This window comes from Galendromus occidentalis, unplaced genomic scaffold (genome assembly GCF_000255335.2).
Source record: "Galendromus occidentalis unplaced genomic scaffold, Mocc_1.1 scf7180000077527, whole genome shotgun sequence".
Lineage (NCBI taxonomy): Eukaryota > Metazoa > Arthropoda > Arachnida > Mesostigmata > Phytoseiidae > Galendromus > Galendromus occidentalis.
In genome coordinates, this window is record NW_003805515.1 from 1,456,270 (window position 1) to 1,482,465 (window position 26,196).

Here is a 26,196-nt window from a genome sequence, read left to right on the forward strand (position 1 = left end):
GATCTGACATCGTGAACCCATAATGAGCTTGGGCGTGTTTATGGAAAAAAAGTCAGAAACCCCGCATGATTGAACGCGAATCGAGATTCTTGATCTATGAATCCGCGGTCTGACCTCTCATCAAGCTCCCGACGCCCATTTTTCCACTAACAGAGCGAGCTGATATGCATAGTCGTGGAAACCGTCATAATTTAAGTATCCGTGAGGATATCCGTATGCCTGAAGGTTCGCGTATTCATCGTGGGCAACCACCCACACGCCAGGACCGGCTGGAAGCTAGGAGGATACCAGCGCAGCAATTCGAAAGATTAGGGAGCTCTGAGAGAGTTTCATCTCGTCAGATGGACGGAGCTACGGAAAGCGCCCCCGACTGAGACGCCGGAATGATTACTGAGCTTCGAAGTATCGCACCAAAGAAGAGAGAGAATTCAGCATCCGACAGTCGCCTTCCAGACGACGCGAAAGATCATGACCAGAATTAGTCGAAGATTCTGGGAATATTGGAAGTGATTATGCATGGATGGCGTGACGGCGAAAAACCTCGTGAGAAACATAGCCGATTTTTCCAGAGTCGATTGCAGGAAACGACGCCGACGGATCGATTTCTTGATCGGAAGTTCTTCAAAAGCTCATCTGATGAAACGCTCTAGGACTGTAGGTTCCGGAGCGAGGATATTCGTTACTGCAGCCAGATGACCGACTTCCGTGGATGAGGGTCGCAGTAGACTGAGTGCTCATTGAAGACTTGTCAAAGCGAATCCTCACGAGGGAGAAGAACGAATCTTCTCGATTCCGGATTCCGACAATCACGTTGGAGGCCCTATTTGACGGTCTCAAGAACGAAGTGGTCTCTTGATGAAAAGCATGCGGGCGGAGACTTTCTTTGCTCTCCTTCCAGGTGGAGATCCAGGGGAATCAGGGGGACCGAATCTCACAGTAAGGGGCCGTCGGATCCCAAGCATCTACCCCTCGCACAGGACAAGGCGAAGGTGGGCACGCGAAACCGCTTGGATGAAGCAAATCGATTCGGCCTTCCGGCTGTGCGGCGCTCACGTGGAATCTCATTCTATAGAGCTGTAAGGGCTTCTAGCCCCCAGCACATCGCATGCACTCACGATCGGTCTCGATGCTCGTCCAGTCTATCTTCTGAAGCTCATGAATACATAGACTTGACTGGAGTCGCTAATTGATGGTGAGGCTCGAATAATTGATCTGATGTGAGGGAAGATCATGACTAGAGGCCTGGGCAAATGAAAAATTGATCTGATCGAGATTTTCTTTCCCCGGACCGTCAAGATCCCATGGTGCGATCCTCGAACTCCAGTCAAAGATCCCAGACCTCCGAGCATGCTTTTCAACGGCAAGGGAAGACAAAATCTCAGCTGCGGAGACGCTGTCGACCTTTATTACTTTTTGAGGAAAGCGTATGCTCCGTAGGGATAGCCGTGGGTTGTATAGGCGTAGCCATAAGCTACGTGAGTTCCGTAATATCCGTGAGGAAGACCGTAGTGGAGCAAGTACGGGCTAGATGCGATCACTTGAGCATCAGAGCTCTCGGAGCACATCGCGATGATGAGGCAGAGAACGACAAAGCAGGTAGTCGAATTCATGTCGTCTTAGCTACGAAAATCCGCTTCTCTCGCAGAGCAGATCTTTGTACAGAGCGAGGATGATTTATACGAAAACAGGCAAGAAAGAGTCTGTAGCCTTCATTTGAGGAGAGACCTTCGCTCCACATGCCTCGATTGCGAGAAGATTTACATAATTACCTCCGGAAAATCGCGTTTGAGCGATGCATGATTCACGTAAATCATGCATGCATTGAAGCGTAGATAATCGTATTCCCGCATACATTTCAACGTTGACTGCTTCGCATTCCCCCTGGACTGTTTTTCCCCTTCCGCTGGTCTTTCTCTTCCGGCGGGAATAATCTTCTTTCCTTGACTTTCATCGTTCCCCAAGGTTGACAGGTTTACATCGGTGCGAACAGCTCCCGAGCTTCATGCACGAATCTCCTTTATGCTCTAGGGCACACTTCACCGTTAATTAGAGCGAGGGATCTCGAGCGATGCTCCACACCGAAGAAAGGCTCTTACGCTCCGTAACACAAGTGTTACCTACCGCTCCCAGTCTCCCCGATCTCCGCCGAATGCATAAGCGATCTGGAGACTCGACTCAATCTCGGCCAGATCAAGCAAAGAAAATCGATGGACCTCCCCGCGTGACGTCATTGCGTCTGATTTCTGATTTCAGATGCAGAGGAGCTCTCTGGGATGGAAACCGAGAGAAGCTCGTCCCTGCAAGCGCGTGCTGTGCCTCCAATTCCCAATTGCGCGCCTTCGGTGCCTCGTTCCTAGCGATCAAAACGAAAAAAGTCGTGCAATTTGAGCTGCATCGCACACATGACTTCGGGAGGCTCCCGTAGTTTGAAGAATCCGCTCACCTACTGCGATCAAGTGAAGGATGATTGCGATCGAGCGATCCATCAGGGAGAGAATCGTGAGGGGATGGAGGGGAGCTTCGGTTGCATCGGTCGTAGTAAGGGGTAAACTCCGAAGCGATTTGGATACGTGTGAGCGCAGAAGAATCCGAAGCTTAGGCATACACGAGAATCTGACTGGTGGACGGGAAATCAGAGCCCCGATCTCGACTCGAGTCCCACACGTGATGCTTATATAAGTGAATGACCCTAAGCAGACGCGAGACATGCTCATCATATACGTAGGCAGCTGTGTATGTGGCCGGGTTCGATTCGGAGTCAGATCGGTCTCCCGGCATCCTAGAGAAGAATATGGTGCGTATCCTGGCAATTCGCTTGAATTTCCCTGCTGCCAGGATGCCTAAGCGCTCTAAGCATAGGGCTGCGTCAGGGAATACGCAGAGAAGGTGCGCTGTGCGAAAGCTAGGTCCATACGTGTCCCTCTCGAGTGTTCCAACCTGATCGGATACGCCACGGTCATTGATCATGGTTCATGGTGTCCGGCACGATTCTCCACGACAGACATCTGCCCGCTTCAGGGCAAATCTCCCCATCGCCAATAGACGGGATAGCCCCTGACCGTGGGAGAGGGGATAATAGAGACTCACAAATGTCACAGAAAATGAAATACATCTCCTCAGGATTGACACCCTTTTCAAACTTTATTCCCAAGAGCGAACATACCGCAGACTCATTGGAGTCCTCGCTCCCCACTTACAGGGAATTCTGATCGGACTACTTCTTCTTCTTTAAGAAGTAGTGGTAGTCGGCATGAGAGTCATCCAGATAATGTCCGAGTCCGTCATAAGCTCCGTAGTGGTGATCTCCATGACCGTAATGGTAGTAGTAGTATTGCGGAGTAAGAAGCTGGGCTTCAGATGGAGCGATGGAGAGGCAAACAGCCATGGCGAAGCACAGTGCGACCAGCACGGAAATATGTTTCATCTTGACTTTGTCGCCTTGATTGTCGCTCAAATGCTCTTCTTGTTCTACAGCGTTCTTACTGAGCTTCTTATACGTACCAAGCACTTCGATGCAGTCGCTCTTCTCGAGGTCAAGCTGTGAGGGATGGAATTCGGAGGAAGGAGAAAGCCAGCGACGCAGGCCGCATCGTCTATCGAGCTAATACCTCCGCGTAAATCTGAGAAACAAAATCGCATATTCGCAACCAGGAAAACCAGAAGCATCAGGATACGCATCTCTTGCAAGTGATGGTGCAGACGGGAGATACAGGGGTCCGGAGTCGAACTACAACAACAATTCAAGATTCCTCGCGAACATAACACCACCAGACGCCGAGCAAGCGAAATCGGTCGAGGGTATAAAGCGGAGAACCTTCCTGAGCGTGCGTCGAGGAAGCCCGTTACGTTTATCCAGGAGCGAAGTCCGCCGCGAGCATCATTGGACTCCACCAGATATCGAACTAGGAGTATAGGGTAGGAGGTCGAGGGACACGATTTGTTTCCGGAGAAGTTTGAGATCGTCGGCAAAATATGGGTTCACTGTAGGAAGCATCGTCTCTCCCTCCCCCTGGAGGATTTTATGTAATGTTAGAAGATGACTTGCGCCGTTGAAACTTTCGTAAAGCTCAGATTTATTCCATGAAGCTCCTATTATAATCATCGACCGCTCCCAAGCAGAACATCCCTTAATGAACTTCAGAGAATAGGTGTGGGGTGACAGTTCGTTCTCGACTTCCTGTAGTCTACTTGTTGTTCTCGACGGTTTCTAGCGGCATCTCGACGCTTGGAGCTGTACGTGTGGCAACGACATCCTGGAGACCGTTCATCTCAGCGTGGAGCCAATGCGCCGCTTGCGAGGCGTAAATATTCAATGGGTTCACGAACGGGGTGAACGAAGTTCCGAAAGGAGTCATGAAAGGATTCACGGCAAAAGGAGCGGCCGCCATCGACTGTTGACGCTTATTATTCATCGCCGCGAAGGCTGCCTGCGCCGAAACCGACGGCTGATGAGCGGGTAATCCGTAAGATGGTGGGTTTTCCACTCGTTCTTGTTTCCGCCATTTCGCTCGCCGATTCTGGAACCAAACCTACAAAGGAAACACCATTCCAGTTTTGTCTGGAGCTCTGGAGGAACACCACTCGCCGGAGGGTTCTGAGGAGAGACAATGCAATCCCTCAAAGTCAATTCCTCATTACCCTTTTTGCGTACTGGGAACATATCGGATGGCGCGTGAAGGGAATTCGCCTTAAAGCGAGTGCCACAAGGTACCGGCCCGGTTGAAGACAGATTCATGGAGATGCTCGCCGTGGCTTCCTCCGGGCCACAATTATAACAATTACACGCCAGTGCACATTAAAAATTCTAGTGGACGATGTTAAAGTGGCTTGTGTTTCATTCGGCTAAATAACACAGTTTGAGGCGGCTCCGTCAACGTCTCGTCTCATCTCGGTGCTCTGATGCGGTTTGTGAAAATGAAACAACAGATCTGGCAAATAAAAACATAATAATCTGCATTCTATGTTCCTTTTTATCTCGCGAGCTCGCCTCTGTTATTAAGTCTGATTTTATCTAACATTCTCCAATGTTATTTCTTGGAAGAACATGCATGTGGATTCAAGCAGGCAGTCCACAGAAACCGCCGGTTCCAGTAACGGAACCCGCTCTGATGAGATTTACTTGACATCAGACTTCGGCACGAATATTGTCCAATCTGACTAGCGATTAGTTGTGTAAAGTTCCCGTCGTGAGTGATATAATCATCGATAGAATCGCTCCACAAACCTGGACTCTCGCTTCCGTAAGGTCTGTTTTAACGGCTAACTCTTCCCTGGAAGCATTGGAAATTATTTAGATATTGAAAGACTCCGTTCTCCCCAGGCCGAAACGAAGCTCCACATTAGAGTCTTCGAGGCACGCGTGGCTGAAAGCCTGCGGTGAAAAACCTTCTCCCCCAAGCTCAGGAGTCAGCAGCCCTCAGGGACTCTGCGAAGCTCAAAACCCATCATCACCTTCCATCATGATCTAACTGCGAGCTTATGCTGGCAGAAGAATCTCGCGGTCGTTGCTTCCGCTACGAGGCGGCGGCTGCCTCCGGAAAGCTAGATTGGGTAGCCGGGATCCTCGTGACTTCTCGAACATGACCATGAGTGATTAAATTCTATCGGCCCCTTGCCGTTCAGGTAATAACAGCTACGTTGTCGACTCACTCACTCAGTCGGTCGCTCGAGCGGTCGTACACAATGCATGAGTTCCATCGTAAGCTTTCGAAAACACGCCCCCTCTTCGTGTGCTCCTCAATCTGAGTTTGACGCGCTCAAGCATTTACACAAGTAATGTGATGATTCCGTTATCTCTTACAAATTAGTTGCTCCACGGAAATATCAAATGAACATCCTCCGATTTTGAGCCCAAAGAATAGAGGTGGGTCGAGAGTCCGTTCTCGACTTCGGACAACGGGATAGCTGAAGACATTCACGACCCGAATTCTCGTTCCGGTCTTCAGCAAGCGGAACCGCCAGTACCAGATCAGAAGGAACTGACTCTGATCAAGAACTTGTCCAGTCTATGATAGCAGAGGATCGCGGCTATTTTTCCCGAGGCTTGAATCCGGACAATGCGGAGGTCACGTCGTCCGAGTTTCGATCCCGGTCGTTTCAGAGGCGTAAAGCTCAGAAGAGTCACCAAAGTCGGGCTTCCCGATTCCCTTCCGGAACCGAGCGTCCTCACCTGGTGAAAACATCCGGGTAATGTGACACACTGAATGCTTTCTCAAGCTCGTCGAGTTGTTGCGCAGAGAAGGTTGTTCGGTACCGACGCTGTTTTCGGCGGGGTTCGCAGTGTACGACGGTACCATTCGGCGGCACCCGATCATACTCTGAGTAATTGTACGGTGAAGGCGCGGGAACTGGAAAGTAGAAAGAGATCTTGATGCATATGTGATTGGAAACGCCCTCCCATTTCGCGAGTCCCAGAACTCATTCCCATGACCGTGAAGAGAGGGGACAAGCGTAGGGTTACACTACAAGGATCAACACCTGATCCCTAGTTGTTCTATTCCTTAGAAAAAGGGATGTCATCGCTGCCGGGCGATGGAGCATGGCTGTCGTGTTTTTTGTTGTAACTATTTAAGAGCCGCTTGTTGCTCCGCTCCACTTCCGAATAGACGGACTTGTCATGTCTCCAAAGATGAAGGTCTTTGTTTCAGGGAAGCTCGGCGGTAAATGAAGGAACCAAGCCTCAGTCACGTGTAGACACCCGAAATTCCGGCTGCCCATCTCGTAGTGAAATAAACGCTTATGTGTTCTACTTTCGTCGCTATAAATTTGCTTCTGCTGTTGCTCTCTTAATAAAACCGATGATGACTGAATCAGTGTCTATCATGAATATAAGACAGCGGGAAAGACCGAATACAGCGGAGCAGCTCAAAGGGGAAAGTAGCAGACGGCGAACCCGGGCGCTCGGCAGGAAAACAACTAGACTCGGGTCTAAACGCTGGCGTTAATCTTAAATGCTCGTTTCTGCCGCCCTTCAAACGGATGCCATTGGATCTCATCTTGCAGCCCGCCTGCCTGCCTGACTGACTGTCTATTTGTCCGTCCGTCTGTCTTCATGCATTCCGCCGTAGTAGCGGTGTGCTGCTGCCGTGTAAGTAGTGTTGATTACCGTCATCTTGAAGAAAGATGAGGAACAAGAGCAAAGCTAATTTTACTAGAACAAGTGCGCTGAAATATAAAAAAAAAAGACAAAAAATGTTTAGAGCCCCGAGGCTGGGTCGAACCGTCTCATTCCTCTCCACAACTGCATCTTTGAACTCGGAGAAGAAAGAGAGCAGCTGCCATCTTCCAAATTCCTCCCTGAAGCTCCTTTCTTTGCTCGAATCCCGGTATTCCCGAGTATATCATGACAAATTGAGCAGGCGAAGTCGGATGAGATACCGTCAGAAGATTTCGACGCGTCTTGGATAATTCGACACGCGACTCCTTGCCTCTACGACTCCTCTCCCCCACGCATCCAAAGAAATGCCCCCGTGGATGAACTCATGGTCACACTCGAATTTCTGGAATCCTAGGAGGATGGAACCCCTGCGCAAGCTGTCAAAGAAGTCAGTGAGGGAAATGCATCACATATTCACCATCCCTTATCATGAGAGCCTCCGTCGATATTGTATGCTTTTCTCATATCATCGAAGTGATTATTATCAGACCATCGGAGCTTTTCTGATTATTTCTGTGGATGAGGTCTTCAGAGGCCGGACTCGGTCGACAGAACAGGGCGCGGCTTGTTAGTACGATCTCCTTACGTTCTTCGGAGCTCGCTCTCGGACTCTGTCTAAGTAACGAATCCGCGGGAACCTCCGGGTTGTATAGTTTGTCGTTGAGGAGTAAAATTGAGACTGCAGGGCCTCCAGACCGGAGATCGATTGTTGACGAGTGGAACTTGGCACTTCGCTCGAGACAGCGCGCAAAACTCTCCTCAAGATCGACCTGAATCGGTCAAACTCACCCGAATCACTCAAGTCCTCCCAGGGTCTTCTGCTCGTGCTCGCTTCGTTCCCCAACTTATTCATTTTCACAGATGCTCCTTTATAACGCTAAACTGTACACAGACACCGTCCTAAGTGCTTCGAGCCCTTCTGTGGGACGTCATGACCACTTGGCACGCCGTCCATACAAGTCCGAAAGTGCAGAGCATGCCGCAGTCCGTTAGATCCGCGGAAGCAGAAGCACCGCCCGTCTGAAGACGGCGCGATTTCATTGGACACGAACGGTGCCCGGGCGGGTTCACTTGCAAGTGGTCAGACAAATGATTCCTCGTCTAAGACACCGTGAGAAATCGTCCCCGATCGAGTTCCTCGGCGCACGACGCGGCAAAGTGTTTTGATCAACGAGATCATCTCCTGCTCTTTACGGAAACTATTGCTGCCGAAGCTCAATATCTAAAGAAGAAGACGATGGTTCAGATTGATGCCATGAGTAGATTTATGATCGGATTAACTCAATAAATCAACACTTCCGACTCAGTTAGTTCAGAATCGCTATCGATGTCACCGAAGTCTTCACACTCAGCTCCCTCGGTGTTGTCGGACTCATTTCTTCAGCAAAGGGTAGGCGGCGTACGGATATCCATATGGTCCGTAGTATCCATAGTATCCGTATGAGTAGGGATACCCATAGCCATAGTAGGAATATGGACTGAGCGCAACGACTTGAGCGTCTGATACATCTGTCGTCAGTGAGAGATAGATGACAGCGACGAAGAGTACGGCGAGACCGAAAATAGCTTTCATGATGAGCGAAGGCTTGGAGCTACTGCGGAGCTTCGAGGATCCAGTGATCAGAAGAGACAGTGTCGATCGTTTTATGCTGGTTTGCTCCGACAGTTTTCTCCTCGAACAGCGGGGCGTGTCGTGAACGACCCTTCCTTGAATCTACCATTCCATCGTTCTCGCTGAAATGCTCATGAATTCTGAAAATCTTCAGACAGCGGTGAAGCCTTGCTCAATTTCCCCAGAAGATATCGGAAGCATTGAGACCGCTTCCATTTGTATAATTTGTTGCTGTCTCCGAGCAGGAGGAAGGAAACAAAGCGAGCTTTTTCAGGGAATAGATCGATCGATGAATTCGTGACTTTAGCTCCCACAGAGTCTCTCTTAGCGGTGTACATCATATCACCTGTTTCGAATGGGATACGCGCTGTCGGAAGTGGAGTTCGAATCTCCAGATCTCGTGTGCTGCTGATTGTGATTGTATGTAGATGATGACTTCAGGAACGTCGAAGCCTCTCGTGCTCACGTCCACGGTGCGCAAGTGCTCGCGGTGTCGGAGCGTCGACGGCTCAAAAAATTTCATAAAAATTCTGGAACACTGGAGCAGCGCGTGCTCTTCCCCGCTGTCGGTAGTGCTGGCCGAAACGACCCGTAATAAGAACAAAGCATATAATATGACAATTATCGTTAAAGACCGTCTCGGCAACATTTAGGAACATCTCAGCAAATCATGCCACAGCCCGAAAAATTGTTTCGAATGTTGTGTGTCCGAAACGTCTTCAGCTTCGTGGACGCGACTTCCTCTATGAAGAGTTCTGATCCTACGATGTTCCATTCTCCCCCAGCTGAATATCAGGGTAATCTGAATGGGCAGCGTATTCACAGAGGATATACGTAGTTGATCGATTCCCGTGATAGAGCTGATCATTATCATTAAGAATGAGATAGTTCGTTATGTGTGGGTAGTCCGTATGATACCGAATCGTTGATCAGACCTTGATATTATCATACCGCTCCGAGCCCGAAGAGAAGCTAGGAAGAAGCTCTGAGGCCTTGAGACTTGAGACTAGGAACCTCCCAAAGCTCAGGGTTGAGTCATTTCGAAGCTCGGTTTCGGTCCCGATGTCAGCTGACGGCCTCTTTTTTTTCACTCCTGAGCGAGGCTCCACTCTCGGGATTCGGCCGTCCTGGGATCTCGGTGTCAGAGACTTCATTCGGAAGGCGCCTCCACCTCCAACTCTGGCTGAGTGAGTAGACGATTCGGAATGCTCACGGCTTGCGGCACAGGGAGAACGAGAATCTCGAGCATTGTATCATCTCCGAATGGAGATCGAGGATGGCCTGGGCGATCATAGAAGGCGAATGAACTAATGGGCGGAGCGTCTCCCCAAGTGTACCCCATCGGATCACAGCAGCGCTCATAATTTATCAAGTTCGCTTGTATAGAGAGAGCCGTAACCCGGTTGAATGTCAAAAAGCGTAGGGTAGGCATTCCATGATGATCTCGATTCAAGGTTCCACAAACCTACTACTCCTCTCTCGAATGGGGGCGGTGGATCTTGGCCATCGACAGCGCAAGAGCCTGTAAACGGCTTGTAATGATAGCGAAAGTCTGAACTCTGTACGGACGGCGAAAGTCTGTACGGATTGATGGAGGCTCTGGTCATTGCCCTCGTCCGCGGGGATCTCCGTTTGTGATCCTCATTCTCCTTCCGGCGAAAGGCCAAGGAGATAGCTATACGAATGCTCGCATCGGACGGTCGTAGGTCGATTCATAATACGGCATGAGAGCGTGTATGGCATTTCACCTAAAGTTGTTTCGCTTGGAGCGCCATCGAGGTCCCCAGCGCTCTCGATGGGAGAATTACTGCCAAGGTCATACCGACGCATGTATTCATGAAATTCTATGCGGGCCTGCGATGTTTCCACAGCTCATGGAACCGGTCTTGCACGAGAATATACATATGTTCCTTGAACGCGTTTATGACGAACTACATAAACGCACGCCAGTCTTTCGTCAAGATTGTTCACGACGAGAGCCCGTATTCCAATCTCGAAATCTTAGTTCTTTCTACAGCTGCAGTGAAATGACATACATACCTTTAGCCTTCCCTTGAATTGCGTGCACCTTGATCTCATTTAAGAAGGGGAGTGCTGAACTAGTGACTCGTCGATCGGGCTGAAATTTTGGTCATAGAATCCCGCCCCGAGAGAATATAGACTCCAAGAGGGAAATTCGCGTATGGCCACCTTGACGGTGTTTGAATGATTATCGAGAATTCGCCTTTAAGCATGAGAAAACTGGGTAAGACCATGGACACCTCTAAGGGTTGAACTTCTCTCGGGGCGGGATTCTATGACCAAAGTTTCAGCCCGATCGGCGTCTTGCATGTTCAGCACTCCCCTATAAGTCATCGATGTCATTCTATTGACGTTAAAACTCGTCAATTTGAGTATGACCTCAAATCCCGCGAATGCCTTTGATATACATATGTAGTCAGTGTTCAATTGAATTTGTATAGCCGTGCTCGATCCTCTCCTTTGAGAGTCCTTCTGACCTTTGTGATCCAACAAGTAATCGCTGGAAGCATGCTTCATATGTGATATATGTATTTCCTTCGTGGGATTCAGTATTTCCGCGAACTGCTCCCCTCTCCTACCTGCCGGTGGCTCCAGGAAAGTTTCATACCGAAGGTCTCGACAGAACGCAAAGGATGATCAAAGTCTCACAGATTTCGGATAGAACAGCTTCAAGAATGTGGCCAGTGAGAGTAAATCTCAGCGGATTCTCGAGGAAACGGAGCAGCGTGGAATGAGGATGCCTCCAGAGATCGGAGACGGCCATGATTCAAACTCGGATTTGTATCCATTCGAGCGGGAGCAATTATATCGGAGGATTCGAAATGATTCGACTGTTCAGTGTTTATTGGTGAGGCCGCTCAGGAACTCCGCTGAATCGGCGGCTCGAAAAATCGGGGTATCGGGGTCGAAGCGACTCAATGAAAAGCTCCTCGCCGATAGCATCGTCCTCCGCGATCGCAAAATGTTTGTGAACCGCTCTTATGCGGAGGCTGAGCTCACGTTGTCCGAACATTCGGAAGGGAGCGATTATTATTGTTCCTTGAGAAGAAACCCTTCACTGTTGAGTCGTGCGACTCGGTATGAATTCGAGATCGAAATAATCTCAAATACCGTGCATCGCGACTTTGATCTGATCTCCATCAATCTCACCCAAGGAATTTGCCCCTTGATCGACCGGTGCAGCCCAATAGGTTGTATTCCGCCGGTCGAGCCCATCTGAATCCTCGCTACTCTTCTCAAATATATCGCACAAACTCAATATTTCCAGAAGAAATCCTGTATTTATACAGTATCCGGGCGTATTCCAGGTGCATCCTGAATCGCTCCCGGAAACCTTCAAAATCGCCAAGCATAGCCACGGGAATGGAATGACAGATACCCCCGTGAATCCCCTCCCCATCGGTGCATTCAACAACTGGATCCGTTCTGAACAACACGAGTTATCGGGTCGCAAAACGCCTCAAATTTCGTTGCATGGAGGACGAAGTACATTGATTCTACCCCCTGAGTGAAATTTCGAACGTCAGATACGTTTTCACGCCAAAATGAGTCTCAAGAGCCGAGCCGGAGTCCCTTGAAGCAGAACTTTATAGCATCTTGTGATCGGTTAGAAATTCAAGCGAAGCGGCGGCGACACGCTACTTGAGTGCGTCGTTGTACGTTCTCTCGGTGATGCCGCATCATGCATCGTTCTTAGAGAAGTCATGATAAGACTCCGATGTGACGTGACAGCTTATACTCTACCTCACATGATACGAAGCCGGGAGGTGAATTCGAAACGCTTCGACGATTTCGATGAGCAAAGTTAGGCCGACTCGAGAGGTCGACTGAGGCCGGACCCTGTAAAACCCTCTCGATGTCTTCTGAACCTTCTCATTTCTCATCCGACACCTATTCGCCAACAGATCAGAGGTATGTGGGTTGTGCAGAAAATGTTTCATCCTAAACTTGGTTGGTCGTATCCGAGACCTGTTCGAAACAAACATTGCGCATTTCTTCGATCGGATCGGCGGGCTTCTGCATCTCAGTACCAGCCCTAATAGATACCTATGAATGTGGCACTCGTCTGAATGGTGTGACCTGAGCTCTAGGTTTGGCTCTAATTAGCGGCACGAACGTTCAGCTCGTTTCGGGGAAAACTTGGGGCGACGCAATGGTCGAGACTTGATGAGATTCTCGTCGAATTGACAATCGGTCTGTTCATCCCGAGGCGCACCTGGGAGGGATTTTGGGAGGCGAACGGATCGAGGTCTCCAAGCTCCACGTATCCTTCTCTCCCGCCTCGGCCACGGTCATTTGGGTGAAAAGTCAAGAGAGCGCAAGCTCCGATTGGGCGCAATGCTTTTTGGGCGAATCCCATTTGGGCGCAATCGCCAACTGAGCGAAACGGCGTTCGGGCGCGAAGATCATCGGAGAAAAACCTCGAGAGGGATTCGTGTTTTTACATGGTTGACGCAGAGATTGACTCCTTCAGAGCTTCAGCCATGCCGTCCAGCAGCCGAAGAGGCTGGTCGACGTAGACTGTCTTCCTGCATCTTCGTCGATCCTACTCGAGGAAAATGTGGAGGCTTACAGGATGATTTTAGAGATTGTGCGGGACTTTTCGAACAGGACTCACTTGGAGTATCTGCGGGGTATCGCGCACCACTTCTTCATGGAATCGTAACTTGTGGTTCGTCAAGTTCTGCTCGTCTTCGTAGAAAGATGTGTGAATTGCAGTTGTTCTCATTCTCACCGGGTCCTGTTTCCCGTCGATTCCGCATGAGTCACCAGTTCCCTCAGATGAGAGATCCTACCGATGCGGCGCCCAAATGGCACCGCGCCCGAATAGCATTCCGCCAAACTAGAGCTCGCGCTCTTTTGACTTTCCGCTCAAATGACCTGTACCGGACTCCGCGCTGCTATCCAAGAAATCCCCTAGAGCCCGACCCCCTTTTTATTCTCGAGTAGTGATAGTTTCTCGTTCTGTATCGAGAAATGACAGAGCTAGCGATTGGAATAATAATCGGCCAGGAGTGGGAAACGAGGGCACCCCTGTCGATCGGAAAAGGTTCACTCTAGTTCGGGGAGGAAAAAGCCCGGCGGGCGGATTAAGAGAGGGCACCTAAATCATATTTGCCGATAGTCATACATCAGTCGCGAAAGCAGCTGTGCCGGACTCAAGTCGATGGAAGCGCCTTCTCGAAATTCTCCCGTCTCGAATGATCTATTGGGATCGGCGATGCCATAAGTCAGGAGGTATCGTCCGGGGCCTGGATCCTAGGTCCCACCACAATAGGGACCACCGCCACGAGACGAGTGACGTCAGAGTGACCTCACAGTGACTTCACAGAGTCGAGAAAGCGACGTCACCATGGACTGGGGGACTGCGAAGTTTGAGCATTCATCGATGATGGCAAGGAACAATGATGGCTGAAGTAGGTCGCATTGGGGAGCGTGATTCGTATTCCCTTCCCTATAGGGCAAATCGATGACGCTGCGGTATCTCGTGGTGGAAGCGTTCCCTTGGTCGATCGACTGGACAGTCAATCAGCGAAGTGAAAGGTCCGCAAAATCCGATAACGGTCTCATATAGTGCCAGAGTATAGAGAGTTCAAGCGGAAGCACGTTCATGTACTTCGATTTCGTCCGCGGGTGATCTGATGAGTTACATACATATAGTTTCATGGTGAAGGAATGGTCCCTGACAAGTGGTCGACCACGCGGTGGGCCCGATTTTCGGAGTCCGCGGTTATTATCGATACCCGAGGAGTGTCTGCCTGTCCATTAGATCCAGTCCTTTTTCGCTCCTAAGCCTGTTCTCTCCAGAGAGCGACTCGAGGTTACAATACTCCAAATTCGTCGAATGATAAAAAAACATTATTCCTCTTCTTATCTACGACGTACGGTGAGCAGCAAAGCTTCGCTCCTAAAATGCGCTCGCCTGGGTTCCAGGCTCAGATGTTGTCAGCAGAAATATCGGTGATGACGAATTATTCGGTCGTCGATCGCCCATGGTACGTGCTCGGAAATCGGTGGAGGAGCCGTGATCGTTCAGCTGAGTTCCCAAAGGCTACGACGAATCCTCCACAAGAAAAACTCACAGCGTGTCGAGGAATTTTCCTCGATTTGCAGAGTAATGACGACGTCGTGTTCCCAAGAGAATTCGAATCAGTTCTCTCTTGGCGGCCGAATTCTAGGATGGGGGGAGATTCGGGAATCAGATAGGGGTGACGCTAGGTATCGAGTCCAGCGAAGGTCCCTCTGAGCAAGATGGACGAAAACGTTCTCGTGTGGCGAGCGCGCTCCTCGTGCAGACCTGTCCCGCATTGTGGCTTCTTCTCGCGAGGCACCGCTCCGTGAGTCTACTCCGGGGCTCCGTCTCAGAGGAACTTGTCGCTCGAGCTAGAGGGTTGAAGCTCGAACTCTGCTACGTGACGCCATTCCCATTTTGGAGGACCAGAATCATAATTTCAGTCTGTGAGCGGCTGAAGGGGGGATCGGAGTCTGACACTCATAACCCGGCAGCTGCACCGCTTCTGTACCGGAAAACGGGAAAAAGGGGAGCCTCCTCCGCCTTTGCCGAGATGGTTGTCATTTTCGTCATGGAATCAATGATTCCATCATGACCTTATACTCACATACAATTTGTAATTAGTCATGAGGTCATGAGATTACTCGAGTTACAGGGATAAGTCATGGTATGATAATATGGAGCATTACTAGTATACGAAGTTTCTGGAGAAGATATACTGAGCGATTGCGAGGGACCGGTCGCCTTCACCTGTGCGCTGACCCCACGAGCCTTCGGTTGATCGAAATTTCGCTCCGATCAGCTGATGGAGTATTTTTCGGAATGCTCGTTCCCGGAACTCGATGTAGGAGCTTCACATGAGATTCTCGCCCATAATGATTGGACTCTAACTTCGTCTCGAAACCGACATTGTCTCGCATCAGCGGAGAACAGAGAAATACTTCTTCAAGCTCATGAGCCGCTCACGCGGAGAGAACGAAACTAGAACTTTTCGCGCAGCCCAGCCCCTGGCTCGTACCTTCATGAAAAGAAGAACATCGTTGCACGCGATCTTCTGACTAATTTCCGCGTCGAATTCAGCTTATCCGTTCGCTGATTCCTCGGCCTAGATTAGCCGTCTCCGTCGCCTCTCCGTCAGAGATCTACGCAGGTTCCCGAACTGGCTATGGAGCCCCCAATTCGATGAGATTCAGCGAGGATGAACGTTCGTTGTTTTTTTCCGTGCCTCAACCGATTCACATTAATGGTGTCAAGGAGTCCAAACTCCAAACTCGACGAGGACTCTGTAGAGTGCGTATTAGTGCGTAGCGTGGGCCTGATCTCTCTCTTCGTGCGCCTCTGGAGGAAATTCCAATTAAAACGTGAGGAACCTCGATAAGCGCCCCCCTCTCGTCAGCCGCGGAAGAGCAATCTCCCCCTATCAACGTTCACCCGATCGCCCGGAAGGAACTTCAGCAGATTCTCGAGATTCCGTCTATGCATATTGTATTGCCGACCAACCGTGACAGGAATTGATTGTTTCGCTCGGTGAGTCTTCTCCCGGAAATCGGACCGCTCCCAGGCGGCAGCTGATTATTTCAGAGAACAGAGCCCACTCTGCGATCCGCGATGCGCGGAAAATTTCGCGGAATAGGCGAATCGCCACGAGGGAGCGAACCCGCTCGCGGGCTCCAAACTTCAGAAATGTTTCGCAGAGATGGAGCCCCAAGCAGTTCTCCCAGATTCGACCGGCCATCGTCCCCGTCCAGCCCCCACATGTGAACGTGCCCTCAAATGCGATCTTCAGTCTTGAACTTCACCATCGGAATGACCAGCTCACGCGGAAAGAGAGGGACCGACTGATTCGGCCGTGAACTTGTGATTGAATTATTCCATGCTCCCAGCATCCACCTCCCTCATTTCCATCTCCTCGCGGCTCGTTGGAGGTCGCAGAGAGTTTCCGTGACGAATTTTCTCTCACGCTTTCTCTCTTCGGGAGCCTTCGGCCGCAACGAAGAACACGTGCGGGATCGAAGAAACGAAGGCAATGCTCGTAGTTTCCTTCCGAGACGGAGCCAATAAAACGACACGGAAAAAGTGGCAACGTGGCCTATTCTGTTTGCTTGTCTCATGAATAGAGATTAAATTTCCAGCAAAATCACTCTGGGGGAAAGAGGTAGACCACCTGCATACCGACAAATAGGATGATGGCTCGAGTTCGCCGGAGCGAAATCCACGAGAATCGATTGCTCCTTTATATTCCGCGCTGCGCGCTTGGTTCCCAGTTCAACAAATTCAATTGCGACTATTTCCTTGGGATGTGCCCGAGTCTGTTAACGTAACGTCTGAAGAACGGGTCTAGCTGAGAAGAACATCGCTGTCTGCCCACCCTTACTCTGTATGCCGTCTCGGAGATCTGACTTCGTCGTACTTCTAGATTAGTGTGGAGGGAGCCCTCCCGTCCATTCACCGGGGCTTGGGCTCCCTCGGATTGGAACGCCATCCGAAGATCGCAATGATGCGTCTCCCAACCCGGCTGCAGCAGCAAGTGCGACGGTCTCTGCCGCGTCCACCCCTTCTCGCGCCTGAAACATGCTGTGAATTGGGAAGAATCGGAGCCTCGCGGAGCGAACAAGAGTTCTTTGACCTATTTATGGCGAGCCAGTCCACGGCCTGGCGACGGCGATCGGAGCCACAATATGATGTCGTATGCTCATGATAATAACTTCATATGGGGTAACAGCCTCGAAGATGTGAGCGCAGCAGCAGCAAATGGTAGTATGACGATGACCTCCGCTGCTTCCGCTACAGCTGTCTGCTAGCCTTGTGGATACACACGTGGAGAAACTTTCCATCGTTACGGCATCTTTGCATGTCGTAGATATCGCATCTGTGTTCTATTACGTAATATCTAGGAAATTGATTCGCCAGAAGATGCTTAGGAATGCTTTCCCGACCGAGTAAAGTCGAATGTCGCCGTCGAGCGTCCTGGTCGTGCCTCCGCTTCCTGTCAAGGTCGCCCTGGGAGCGCCCGCCTAATGAGCGCGAGGTGTTTTTGGCGTCTCCAAGGGGGCAACGCGGAAAAAGCCTCGAGGCTGCCGCTTTCCGAGAGATTTCCGAGACGCCGAGAACGGGTGATGGCCACCTCGTCTTACAGCCCACATGAAGCCTAGAATCGATTGAGGCTTGATTTGAGAATATTTCATCGAATGACGAGAACTCTGCTCAAGTAAATGGTGGACTTGAGCTCACTGACTCGGATCCATCAAATTCGCTGAAGTAGGGGAGCCGATGATCTCGTGGAGAGATTCCCCTTCGGTCGAAGGTTGGCGTAGAGAGCTAACTCATACCTCGATTCCATGCCCCGGCGCAAGGAAATCCGGGAGAGCGATCGTCGGCATCGTTGGAATCCTCGACTCTGCGAACTTTTGATTGACAAGATATACATACAAGGGATTTGTTTGGTCTCCCGAGCAACTTCGCGTGGAGGCGGGTAAAAGTCATGAGACTCTCACAAGGCATCGTGGTCGCAGCGAAGCCTCGAGGGAGTATCGGTTTTCCGATTCATTTGATTGGACAATGCAACTCTTGGCTGGGATGTCTTAGCTGACTTCGCATACATCGGATCAAAATCGTGCGCTGTACCTGATCAGAACGATCCAGCGAGCTGGATTCCTTTCCCATGAATATTCATCCCCATACCTCCCTTCTCCGGCGGCAATGAGAACCTTGTCTGAGTAAGACCAAGATTCATTTCTTCGAAGGCGCTGTAAGCATGCCGGGCCGCGATGCGATCACGGACCCTTGACCCGACCGGGATGAAAACATGTCCGCAAACATTGCACCGGTCCCTGTTTCCCGAGCCGAAGTAAGCTGGATCATTATCTCATAAGCTCATGTCGGATGGAGTCACCGCGACCGAGGGGATCATACAGCTTTTAGGGGATAAGTCGCCGCAAAGAAGCCCTCTCCGGAACACCATTGCCCCTATCGCGATAGTGGATTTTCATAGAATCTCCTGATCGAGTACGCGAATCTTTTTCCTCAACTTGCACAAGAAATATGGATGGATCGCACAGAGGATGAGAAACATGCAGTCCGAGTAATTCTGCGGCGAAGCGGTACGATCTTCCGGGCAGTGATTACGTCCCTCACCATCGTAATGTCGAAACGTTCTTTCATATCGATGGGCTATGGCCCGTGAACTCCTCAACGTGAGGCGAGAGATTCTCGTGGGGAAGAAGTGTCGGGCAGGCTTCTCGAACGCTGCTCCGTCAACGGCGGAAGGTTGAGGAAGCGGATGGAGGCTGACCTCAATCACGAGGCTCACATCTCCGATATCGAAGTTCGGGAGCGAGTCATCAGTTCGAAGTTATAGCCTGCATTCGAGCTCTCTCTTATCCTGAGTATCTTCTGCGGACGTCGGCACCGCTGGCCGAGAAGCGTTGCGGAACTCGACGTCCGTCCCCTCGATACATATGTATGCGGTGCTGTAATCGACACTTGGCAATCTAAAAGCGAAGTCACGATCCAGTGAGGTCATGAGGAGCTATCATACTTCGGTCACTGGAGCAAAAGGTGTGCCGCAGTCCACCGTCGCGTCGGAGTCTTGCCTCTTAGATCGACTCCTGCAACTCCCTTATTGCGGCACGATAATCATCACCATTTCATGTTTAATTATCCTCCATCTGAAAGTCTCACAAGTCTCAGTGCTTATCGATGAGTCGGGACGTACAGCGCACATATTCCTATATATCCGCCGATATTTCCGAATATTAGGGGAAAGCTTCTCCTTTCTCTGTTGACGCAAGGCTCCTGTGTTGTCCTCTTCCAACTAAACATTCCCTTTCTTCAATCCGGGCTTACGACGATGGGTATGTTTCTCGAAAGTCCCAAGCCTAACTAGGAATAGTATGAAGTATTTGCGTCAGTCAGCTCATGGTTCGCGGAAAATCGAATTTTGAATTTTTCCATGGGGAGGAGTCGTCGACGTTGGGAATTTCCAAACCTTCCCGTATTTCGGCTGCGAGTCCGGAACGGCATGATAAGAGAGCCCGCCTTTCTGCTTACTGCTGATAAAACTCCATCGGTTAGGATTCGGAGCATGAGAAAGCTGAACTTCTCTTTTCTTCTGATTTTTAGAGACGTTTCCGCTCGTCATAGATCAGTACGAATGATTGGACGCACGACATTCCTAACTTCGACGACTCCTCCCCATGGGAAAGTTCAAAATTCGATTTTTCGCGAACCATGAGCTGACTGACGCTAATACTTCATACTATTCCTAGTTAGGCTTGGGACTTTCGAAAAACATACCACATTCGTAAACCCGGACTCAAGAAAGAGAATGTTTACTTGTTAGCAGGCTTCCCTTATGTCAAATATGAGCTATTTTGTTTCCAGTCGGTGAGCAATCGCATTCTTGGCCGTTCTCCGAAAGCTCCTGTGAGTTTCAGGACCTGAGAGCCGCACGCAATGGCTGCGGCCGAGGTTGCGCTTGTCAATCATTGTCCCTACAGCAAACTGCTTGAGGATGCGAATAAGTAACCCCTGATACTCTTCCTCGTTGACAAGAGTCCAAAGGTAATGAAGGGATCGACATATACAACATGCATCAGGCCTGTCGCAATCAGCTGATGGGTAGAAGGGTGATCAGGTTATCAGCGCTCTACAAACTCCTTCTGCGCGAAAAGGTATCTGCACCTGGACTGGATTGACCGTCGGTTTCTCGGGACGAGGAGCCGCAGAGTTGCGCAATCACGCGCCCATAGCGCATATAGTTGCGACCAGAGTGTTTCTTCCGAGTCCATCGGGGGATATCGATACAGATGTAGACAGCCTCACACTTGGACACATGCATTGGCAAGAGGCATCTCTGTGCGGATTCCTATCATGACTTATAAACGGAAGCATGGTTTTGCTCTCCATTCGCCCAGTGAGTTCCACGACGGGCGGTGTCCAATTACCGTATGACATGTGCCACAGGCGGATCGATCGCGCTAATATAAGGCTCCGGGCCACAGGCTCCAGGAGGAATCCATCTGAGGTGGGCCTCGGTATGAAAGTTCTGTGGCAAGCTATCATGCAATTGTAAACACTCAGTTTACTCTCGGACACCCATTATGTTCACGGGTTCTCGACGAGCGCCTCGCCACTTGCGGTTTCAGAATCCATCTCAGATTTCAAGTCTCGACCGCACGTGCTCTTGCCAACATGAGAAGGTTGATACGGGTTTGCGCTCGAGATCGCCCACCGACATCTTGAGCTCGAATGCTCCGAGAAAGCTCTTGCTTGGGGGGGGCTTTACTGCCCAATTCAGAATCGCGCAATCCCCTCGCTAACAATTTGGCTCGATTTGAGAGTCTGTCAAGGACTTGGTGAGAGTTCTCTTCACCCGACTCGACGAGCCGGTAGGAATGTATGCGGAAATTCGGCAGAAGCATCGGAGTCGAGACGTTTCTCGCATCCTTGACCACGAAAAACCTCCAGCCCGACAGGCCGAGAGTCCAGTGTCGAGCCACGTCACAGCAGCTCTCCCATTCGCTGCTGTCACATGCAGCTTGATTTCCCGATTTCTACGTGAGTAGGTCGTGACTCGTGACCCTCTCGGCTGAGCTCGAAAGGCACGAGGCAGGAGATTATTACCAGAGATATGTGGAACTACTTATGTCTGGAAGATGGCTGCTCGAAAAGAACGTTGTTCCTTGAGAGAAAAGTTCCGGTCGAAACACTCCGGTCAGGACTTCTGGAGAAAAAAATAAATGAGCCCTTCAAGAAAAGTCTTCCTGCCGGAAAGCTCGTGTCCACCCAACCGAACGCAGAACAGAAGCGGAATCGACCCTCATGAAATGAATCGAGACCGCCACTGGGCTTCACGAACAGTCAGTGCTATGATTATTTTCGCAATCCAGGCTCGCTTCCAATTTGTCCGGCCTTCGAGAAGGTCGTGCGTTTGAAACTATTACTATGAATAAATCGGTGCTCGGATCAGCGTAGGCGTACAGAAACTCCCTCTCGACTCGGATGGGAGCGGGCTGCCGAGGGAACAAGGTCAAGATCGCTTCTCGTGCTTGAATTTTTCTCGCTTGCCGCGAGACCTCTGAAGCTTTTTAATGGGGCGAGACGTATGAGATGAATTTCTCCTGTCGATGAACGTTCCTCTATGGGTGCCCCCTACATTTGGTCTTTCTGGGCACTCACAGAGTAGGCTTCCGCTGCCTCGACAAGAATTAGCTCCATATCCGGCAGTCTTTTCGCAAGGATCCGCAACCGTCCAATATTGTCGGCCCGTTTTTCGAACCAACATTCCAAGAAGCGTGGATCTCGAGTTCGTCGAGAAACTTTCCATAACCGCCGTTCGAGAGGGAAAAGCTCAATGGAATTTCCACCAGCATCTAAGAAGCTCTCAATATTAAAGTTGCACTGCGAAAGTTCCTCATAAAACTGAGGAATAATCTCGTTTTGCGAGGACGTTACCCCCTTCCCCGTGATAGCTCCCGGGATCTCGTCCATTCCCTAAAGAGATTCTCCGAAACCTCTAAACTAAACGCTATCTAATACCTGAGCCTTGGCTGAACTCATTCCACGGAGTTTCCGAAATAAAAGTAGAGCAATTTCAGCTCTCTGAGAGGTCCCTGCGTCCAATAAAATGGGATCGTCTAGCCCGGAGCCTCTCTTCTCGAGCCCGCCGTAACCGGAAGACAGCAGCTGAGAAGCGGAAAGCGATCAATCGCATGTGATCCTAGCGGAGAAACGCTTTGAAAGGACGGAAACGGATCTCATTCTTCCGTCTTTTGGATAATTTCTCACTTGTGCCCCCTGAGACCTGGATCAGACTAGCGTCTCTTCCCGAGGAAAAGACCGATTTCCGATTTCGCTGCGGTCACAGCGCCGTCATCCCGAGCGAGTTCTCATTCTATTCCTCCTTGGACAACTACAGGGGCGCGACTCTCACACGATCAGTGATATCCTATGTATGTTACGGCGCCCATTCACGAGAGATTTGTTCGCTCTCAGGGAGCGCGGCGAGCGATCTCCCCAACGATAACGAGCTTTGAATCGATTCTGCATCCTGACTAGATTCACATTCATGCGGGACGTTCCTCCCCGAATTTCCCATCATTCCTACCCTATCCCCTCCCCCCGCCACACGCGCGAATCGGCTCCTATCGTTTTGCTGAAGACGAGGAGTCGGAAGGATTTCTCGATTTTCGAAAGCGACAATTGGACTACCTCCCCAGAGTATACCAGCAAGGAGCCGACACACAGGCTAGAATCTGCTCTCTGCTCGCACGAACCTGTAACTTTAGCTTCGCCAGCCCGGGCAGACCGAATCCGGCCCTGGAGGAACGTGATCGCCAATCTGACTGCCACCCACTCTCGACTGCCTTCTATGATCGTCACCCCGGAAAGCAAGTGCAAGTCGGCGGATGACTGGAAGTTGAAGGCCAGCTGAACATGTACAGAGTGGAACAAGGCTCGCCAAATGGAAATTCCTCCTTCCATGCTGCATAGTTCCAAGGATGTCTTCTACTGTATCGAATCAGCGATACAATCAGTCTGACCGGATCCGCCGTTTGTCCGCCGCACGCGACAGGCGAATAATCAGCAGGCCAACTTGCAGCCCGAACCCATCTGACTTTGACAGTCGAATTACATCAGAGCCGACCCGGAATGAGAGCGACAAACTCGCTCAAACCAACAGCAGAAATGATGAGAGACTGGTGTCAGGAACGACAAAACGCTTGGTAGTTAAGGGGAGATAGTGAACTCCCCTTTCGGCGTAGGCTCATATGCCGAATAAAGATACGTGCACTGGTAGCGAGGTAGGTGAATTCAGGGCACCATCAATTCTCCTGTGTTCCTTCGTGCCTCCGTCTTTCGTTAGACCTCGTCTCGATTAGCGCGCTCTCCGTAATTTGCCGTAATTGAAAATCCGTTGCGGAGGGCGCGCTGGAGCTCCTTCTTATGATGATTATTAAGTACGCTGGTGAATTATGTACGAAAGCAAGTCTAGCCAAACATGGCGAAAATAATTCATCACCATCGCGACCGACAGTTTCCAGACCACCACCCCGCAAAAAAATTGATTCTGAGTGCGGAAGATCACGAGTACGGTCGCTGCGGATCAGAACTTGGGCAACGGTGAATTTGGGCACCCGTCGCGAAAGTCGGTGAATTCGAACTTACGTAACACATAAAACATACGAACGTAACGTGTTCCGCTTGAAGGAGAGCAAACCCAACGGGAAAATTTCGGGATAATCTGCTCGGCCTGCCCGGTCGTGGTGCACGGCGAACACGAGCTGCTCTTGATATGGCCGAGGACGGCGCAGCGGAATCTGCAGCGAAACCTGCGAAATGAGCGACATTGGAATTGGGCACGCGCTTAGCGCCCGCTTCGGTCTTCTAGACCTCTGGGTCTTGCAGCTCGATCGGGAGCTAGTCGGCAGCAAAGCCTTCCAACCGGTCTTGCATCCATATCGTCATCCTACGCCTAGATTAGACATCAGACTAATGCAGGAGTGATGTGCATATACGACGTTTACGATCACCCGTTCGGGAGCTCGTTGGCTCCCGCAAACTTCCCCCTCTCTCACAGACTCAACAACGGAGTCAACAGATATTGGATTACTCCCACGCAAACTTCATCATCAAGCGGCGGGGATTCGCTCCATCGGAAAGCCGATCAGCCAGAGTCAGGGAGGGGGTGGGGGTAATCACAGGATTCAAAATAGAATCGGGTCAGAAAGCGAATAAATCTGAGTGTTCGTTGAGCGCCTGAGGCGCGGTCTGCGACAACAAAGTCGCGAGAAGTGAAGAAAGGGAAAAGTGGAGGTCCGGGGGAGAGGAATTCGCAATCGCATCTTCGAGTGGAAGCTCGGACCCACCACAGGGCTCCGAGTGTTTCCGGGACAATTCCCTTCGATGAGTCTTCATGATCGTGGCTCGTGCGTCACCGATTCGAAATCCCAGCTGAAAGAACGCACATATGTTCGAATGCGAACAAGATTCCGTAACGTTTTCCCTCGTTTATACCAGCTGGAATCATGAAATTTCCACTGCGCTGCCCGACGAGCGGAGAGCACAGACTACACTCGTCAGCGAGAGAAACATTCAATTTGCTCCTGAGACGTGACGCGGAAAAAACTCCGAGATTCTATGGACTGGGAGAGCACAGTTACTCTCGCAGACCATTTTGGAATTCTTCTCGTGAATTCGATAGAAAGGCGACCCGTCGAGGAACTCCGATAGCCTTCGCTAGGCCTGCCTTCGATCATATTCGCGGAGTCTCCCTCGGATCTCTCGCCATCCAACGGTACACATGATATGTATCATTACCCGGCACAGTCGACTTCTCGGTAGAAAAAAGACAGAGCTTTTGAAGAAACGATACTTGCGGCCGTCACTCTTCTTCCCAAGTCATTTTGGGGCAGATTTCGATTTCTCGTTGCTAGGGTCGAACATGGCACCGACGGACGGCGGGGTTGGAACCGAGAAACGGTCTCCCCCAAAGGCTTCAAGGAGCCCTCGTCGTCAATGCACCTCCCTTATCCCCTCGACATCAAGCTTGCCGAGGAGCCAACGAGAGGGAATGCCCCGCGAGAGGCTTATCCTCTCTTTGCTACCAATGTGAAAGAGCCCGCCATCATTCTGGACGCTTGGCCCCTTCCGAAAAGCACTATTCGCCTTCTCCCTCTCCATCCAGCCCCTTAGAAAGATTGTCCCGGTACGTAACCACTTCACGGACCCGTCCGGCGATCGTCCGTGGCCATTTTTCTCTATCTCTCGGTGAGAAGGAGGAGTGTTAACGGGGTACACAAAGCAGAAATCCCCCCTGCTCGGCCGAAGGGAGCGTTCTCGCTTATCCCCACCGGGTCCAAGCCCCTAATTCCTTAGTCCGCGGAAACAATGAGACCACCTGGAATTCGGAGGGTGGGGGGGGGGATCGAGACAGGCGGGCTAACTCGGGAGAGATTTCAACTTATTATCGGGCTGTTCTCTATCAGCCATCCTCACCGGGCGGTGAGTGTCCTCGATTCCGCCCTCGGAATCGATTGGTACATATGTACATCGATCCTAAGGAAGGATGATGTGAGTTTGTCCTTCTGATGCTTTTGCCGCCCGTTTCCGAAGTTATGCGAGGCCCGGAACGAAAACATCGATGGATTCCGTCTTTCTCAATCGACGGTGACCGGAGTCCGTCTTTTCTCGCGGTAGGACTCGAATGCTTTCCGCTCGGTCAATCTGGCTATCGGAGACGAGATGCCGACCGGCGGGCAGGTAATGGATCGTTACCAAGAGGAGAGTACATATCTTTCCCCGCTCTGTCGTCGAGTGGCAGCTACACTCGCCGGCAAGTCCGTCATACGGCCGGGAACGCACGTCGGCGTCGGGAACCGTCCTTCGTGAGGA

At 50.8% G+C, this 26,196-nt stretch overlaps 1 protein-coding gene across 1 annotated transcript; it reads right to left on the reverse strand.

Annotated features, from left to right (window-relative positions):
* Nucleotides 1–4,184: 4,184 nt before the first annotated feature.
* LOC100900227 (retinal homeobox protein Rx-A) lies at nucleotides 4,185–8,009 on the reverse strand. The gene is made up of 4 exons (XM_018641271.1): nucleotides 7,946–8,009; nucleotides 6,170–6,347; nucleotides 5,225–5,270; nucleotides 4,185–4,529 (listed from the first exon to the last, which is right to left on the reverse strand). The coding sequence occupies exons 1-4, from the start codon at nucleotides 8,007–8,009 to the stop codon at nucleotides 4,185–4,187; spliced, it is 633 nt and encodes a 210-aa protein (XP_018496787.1).
* Between the last annotated feature and the right edge of the window lie 18,187 nt (nucleotides 8,010–26,196).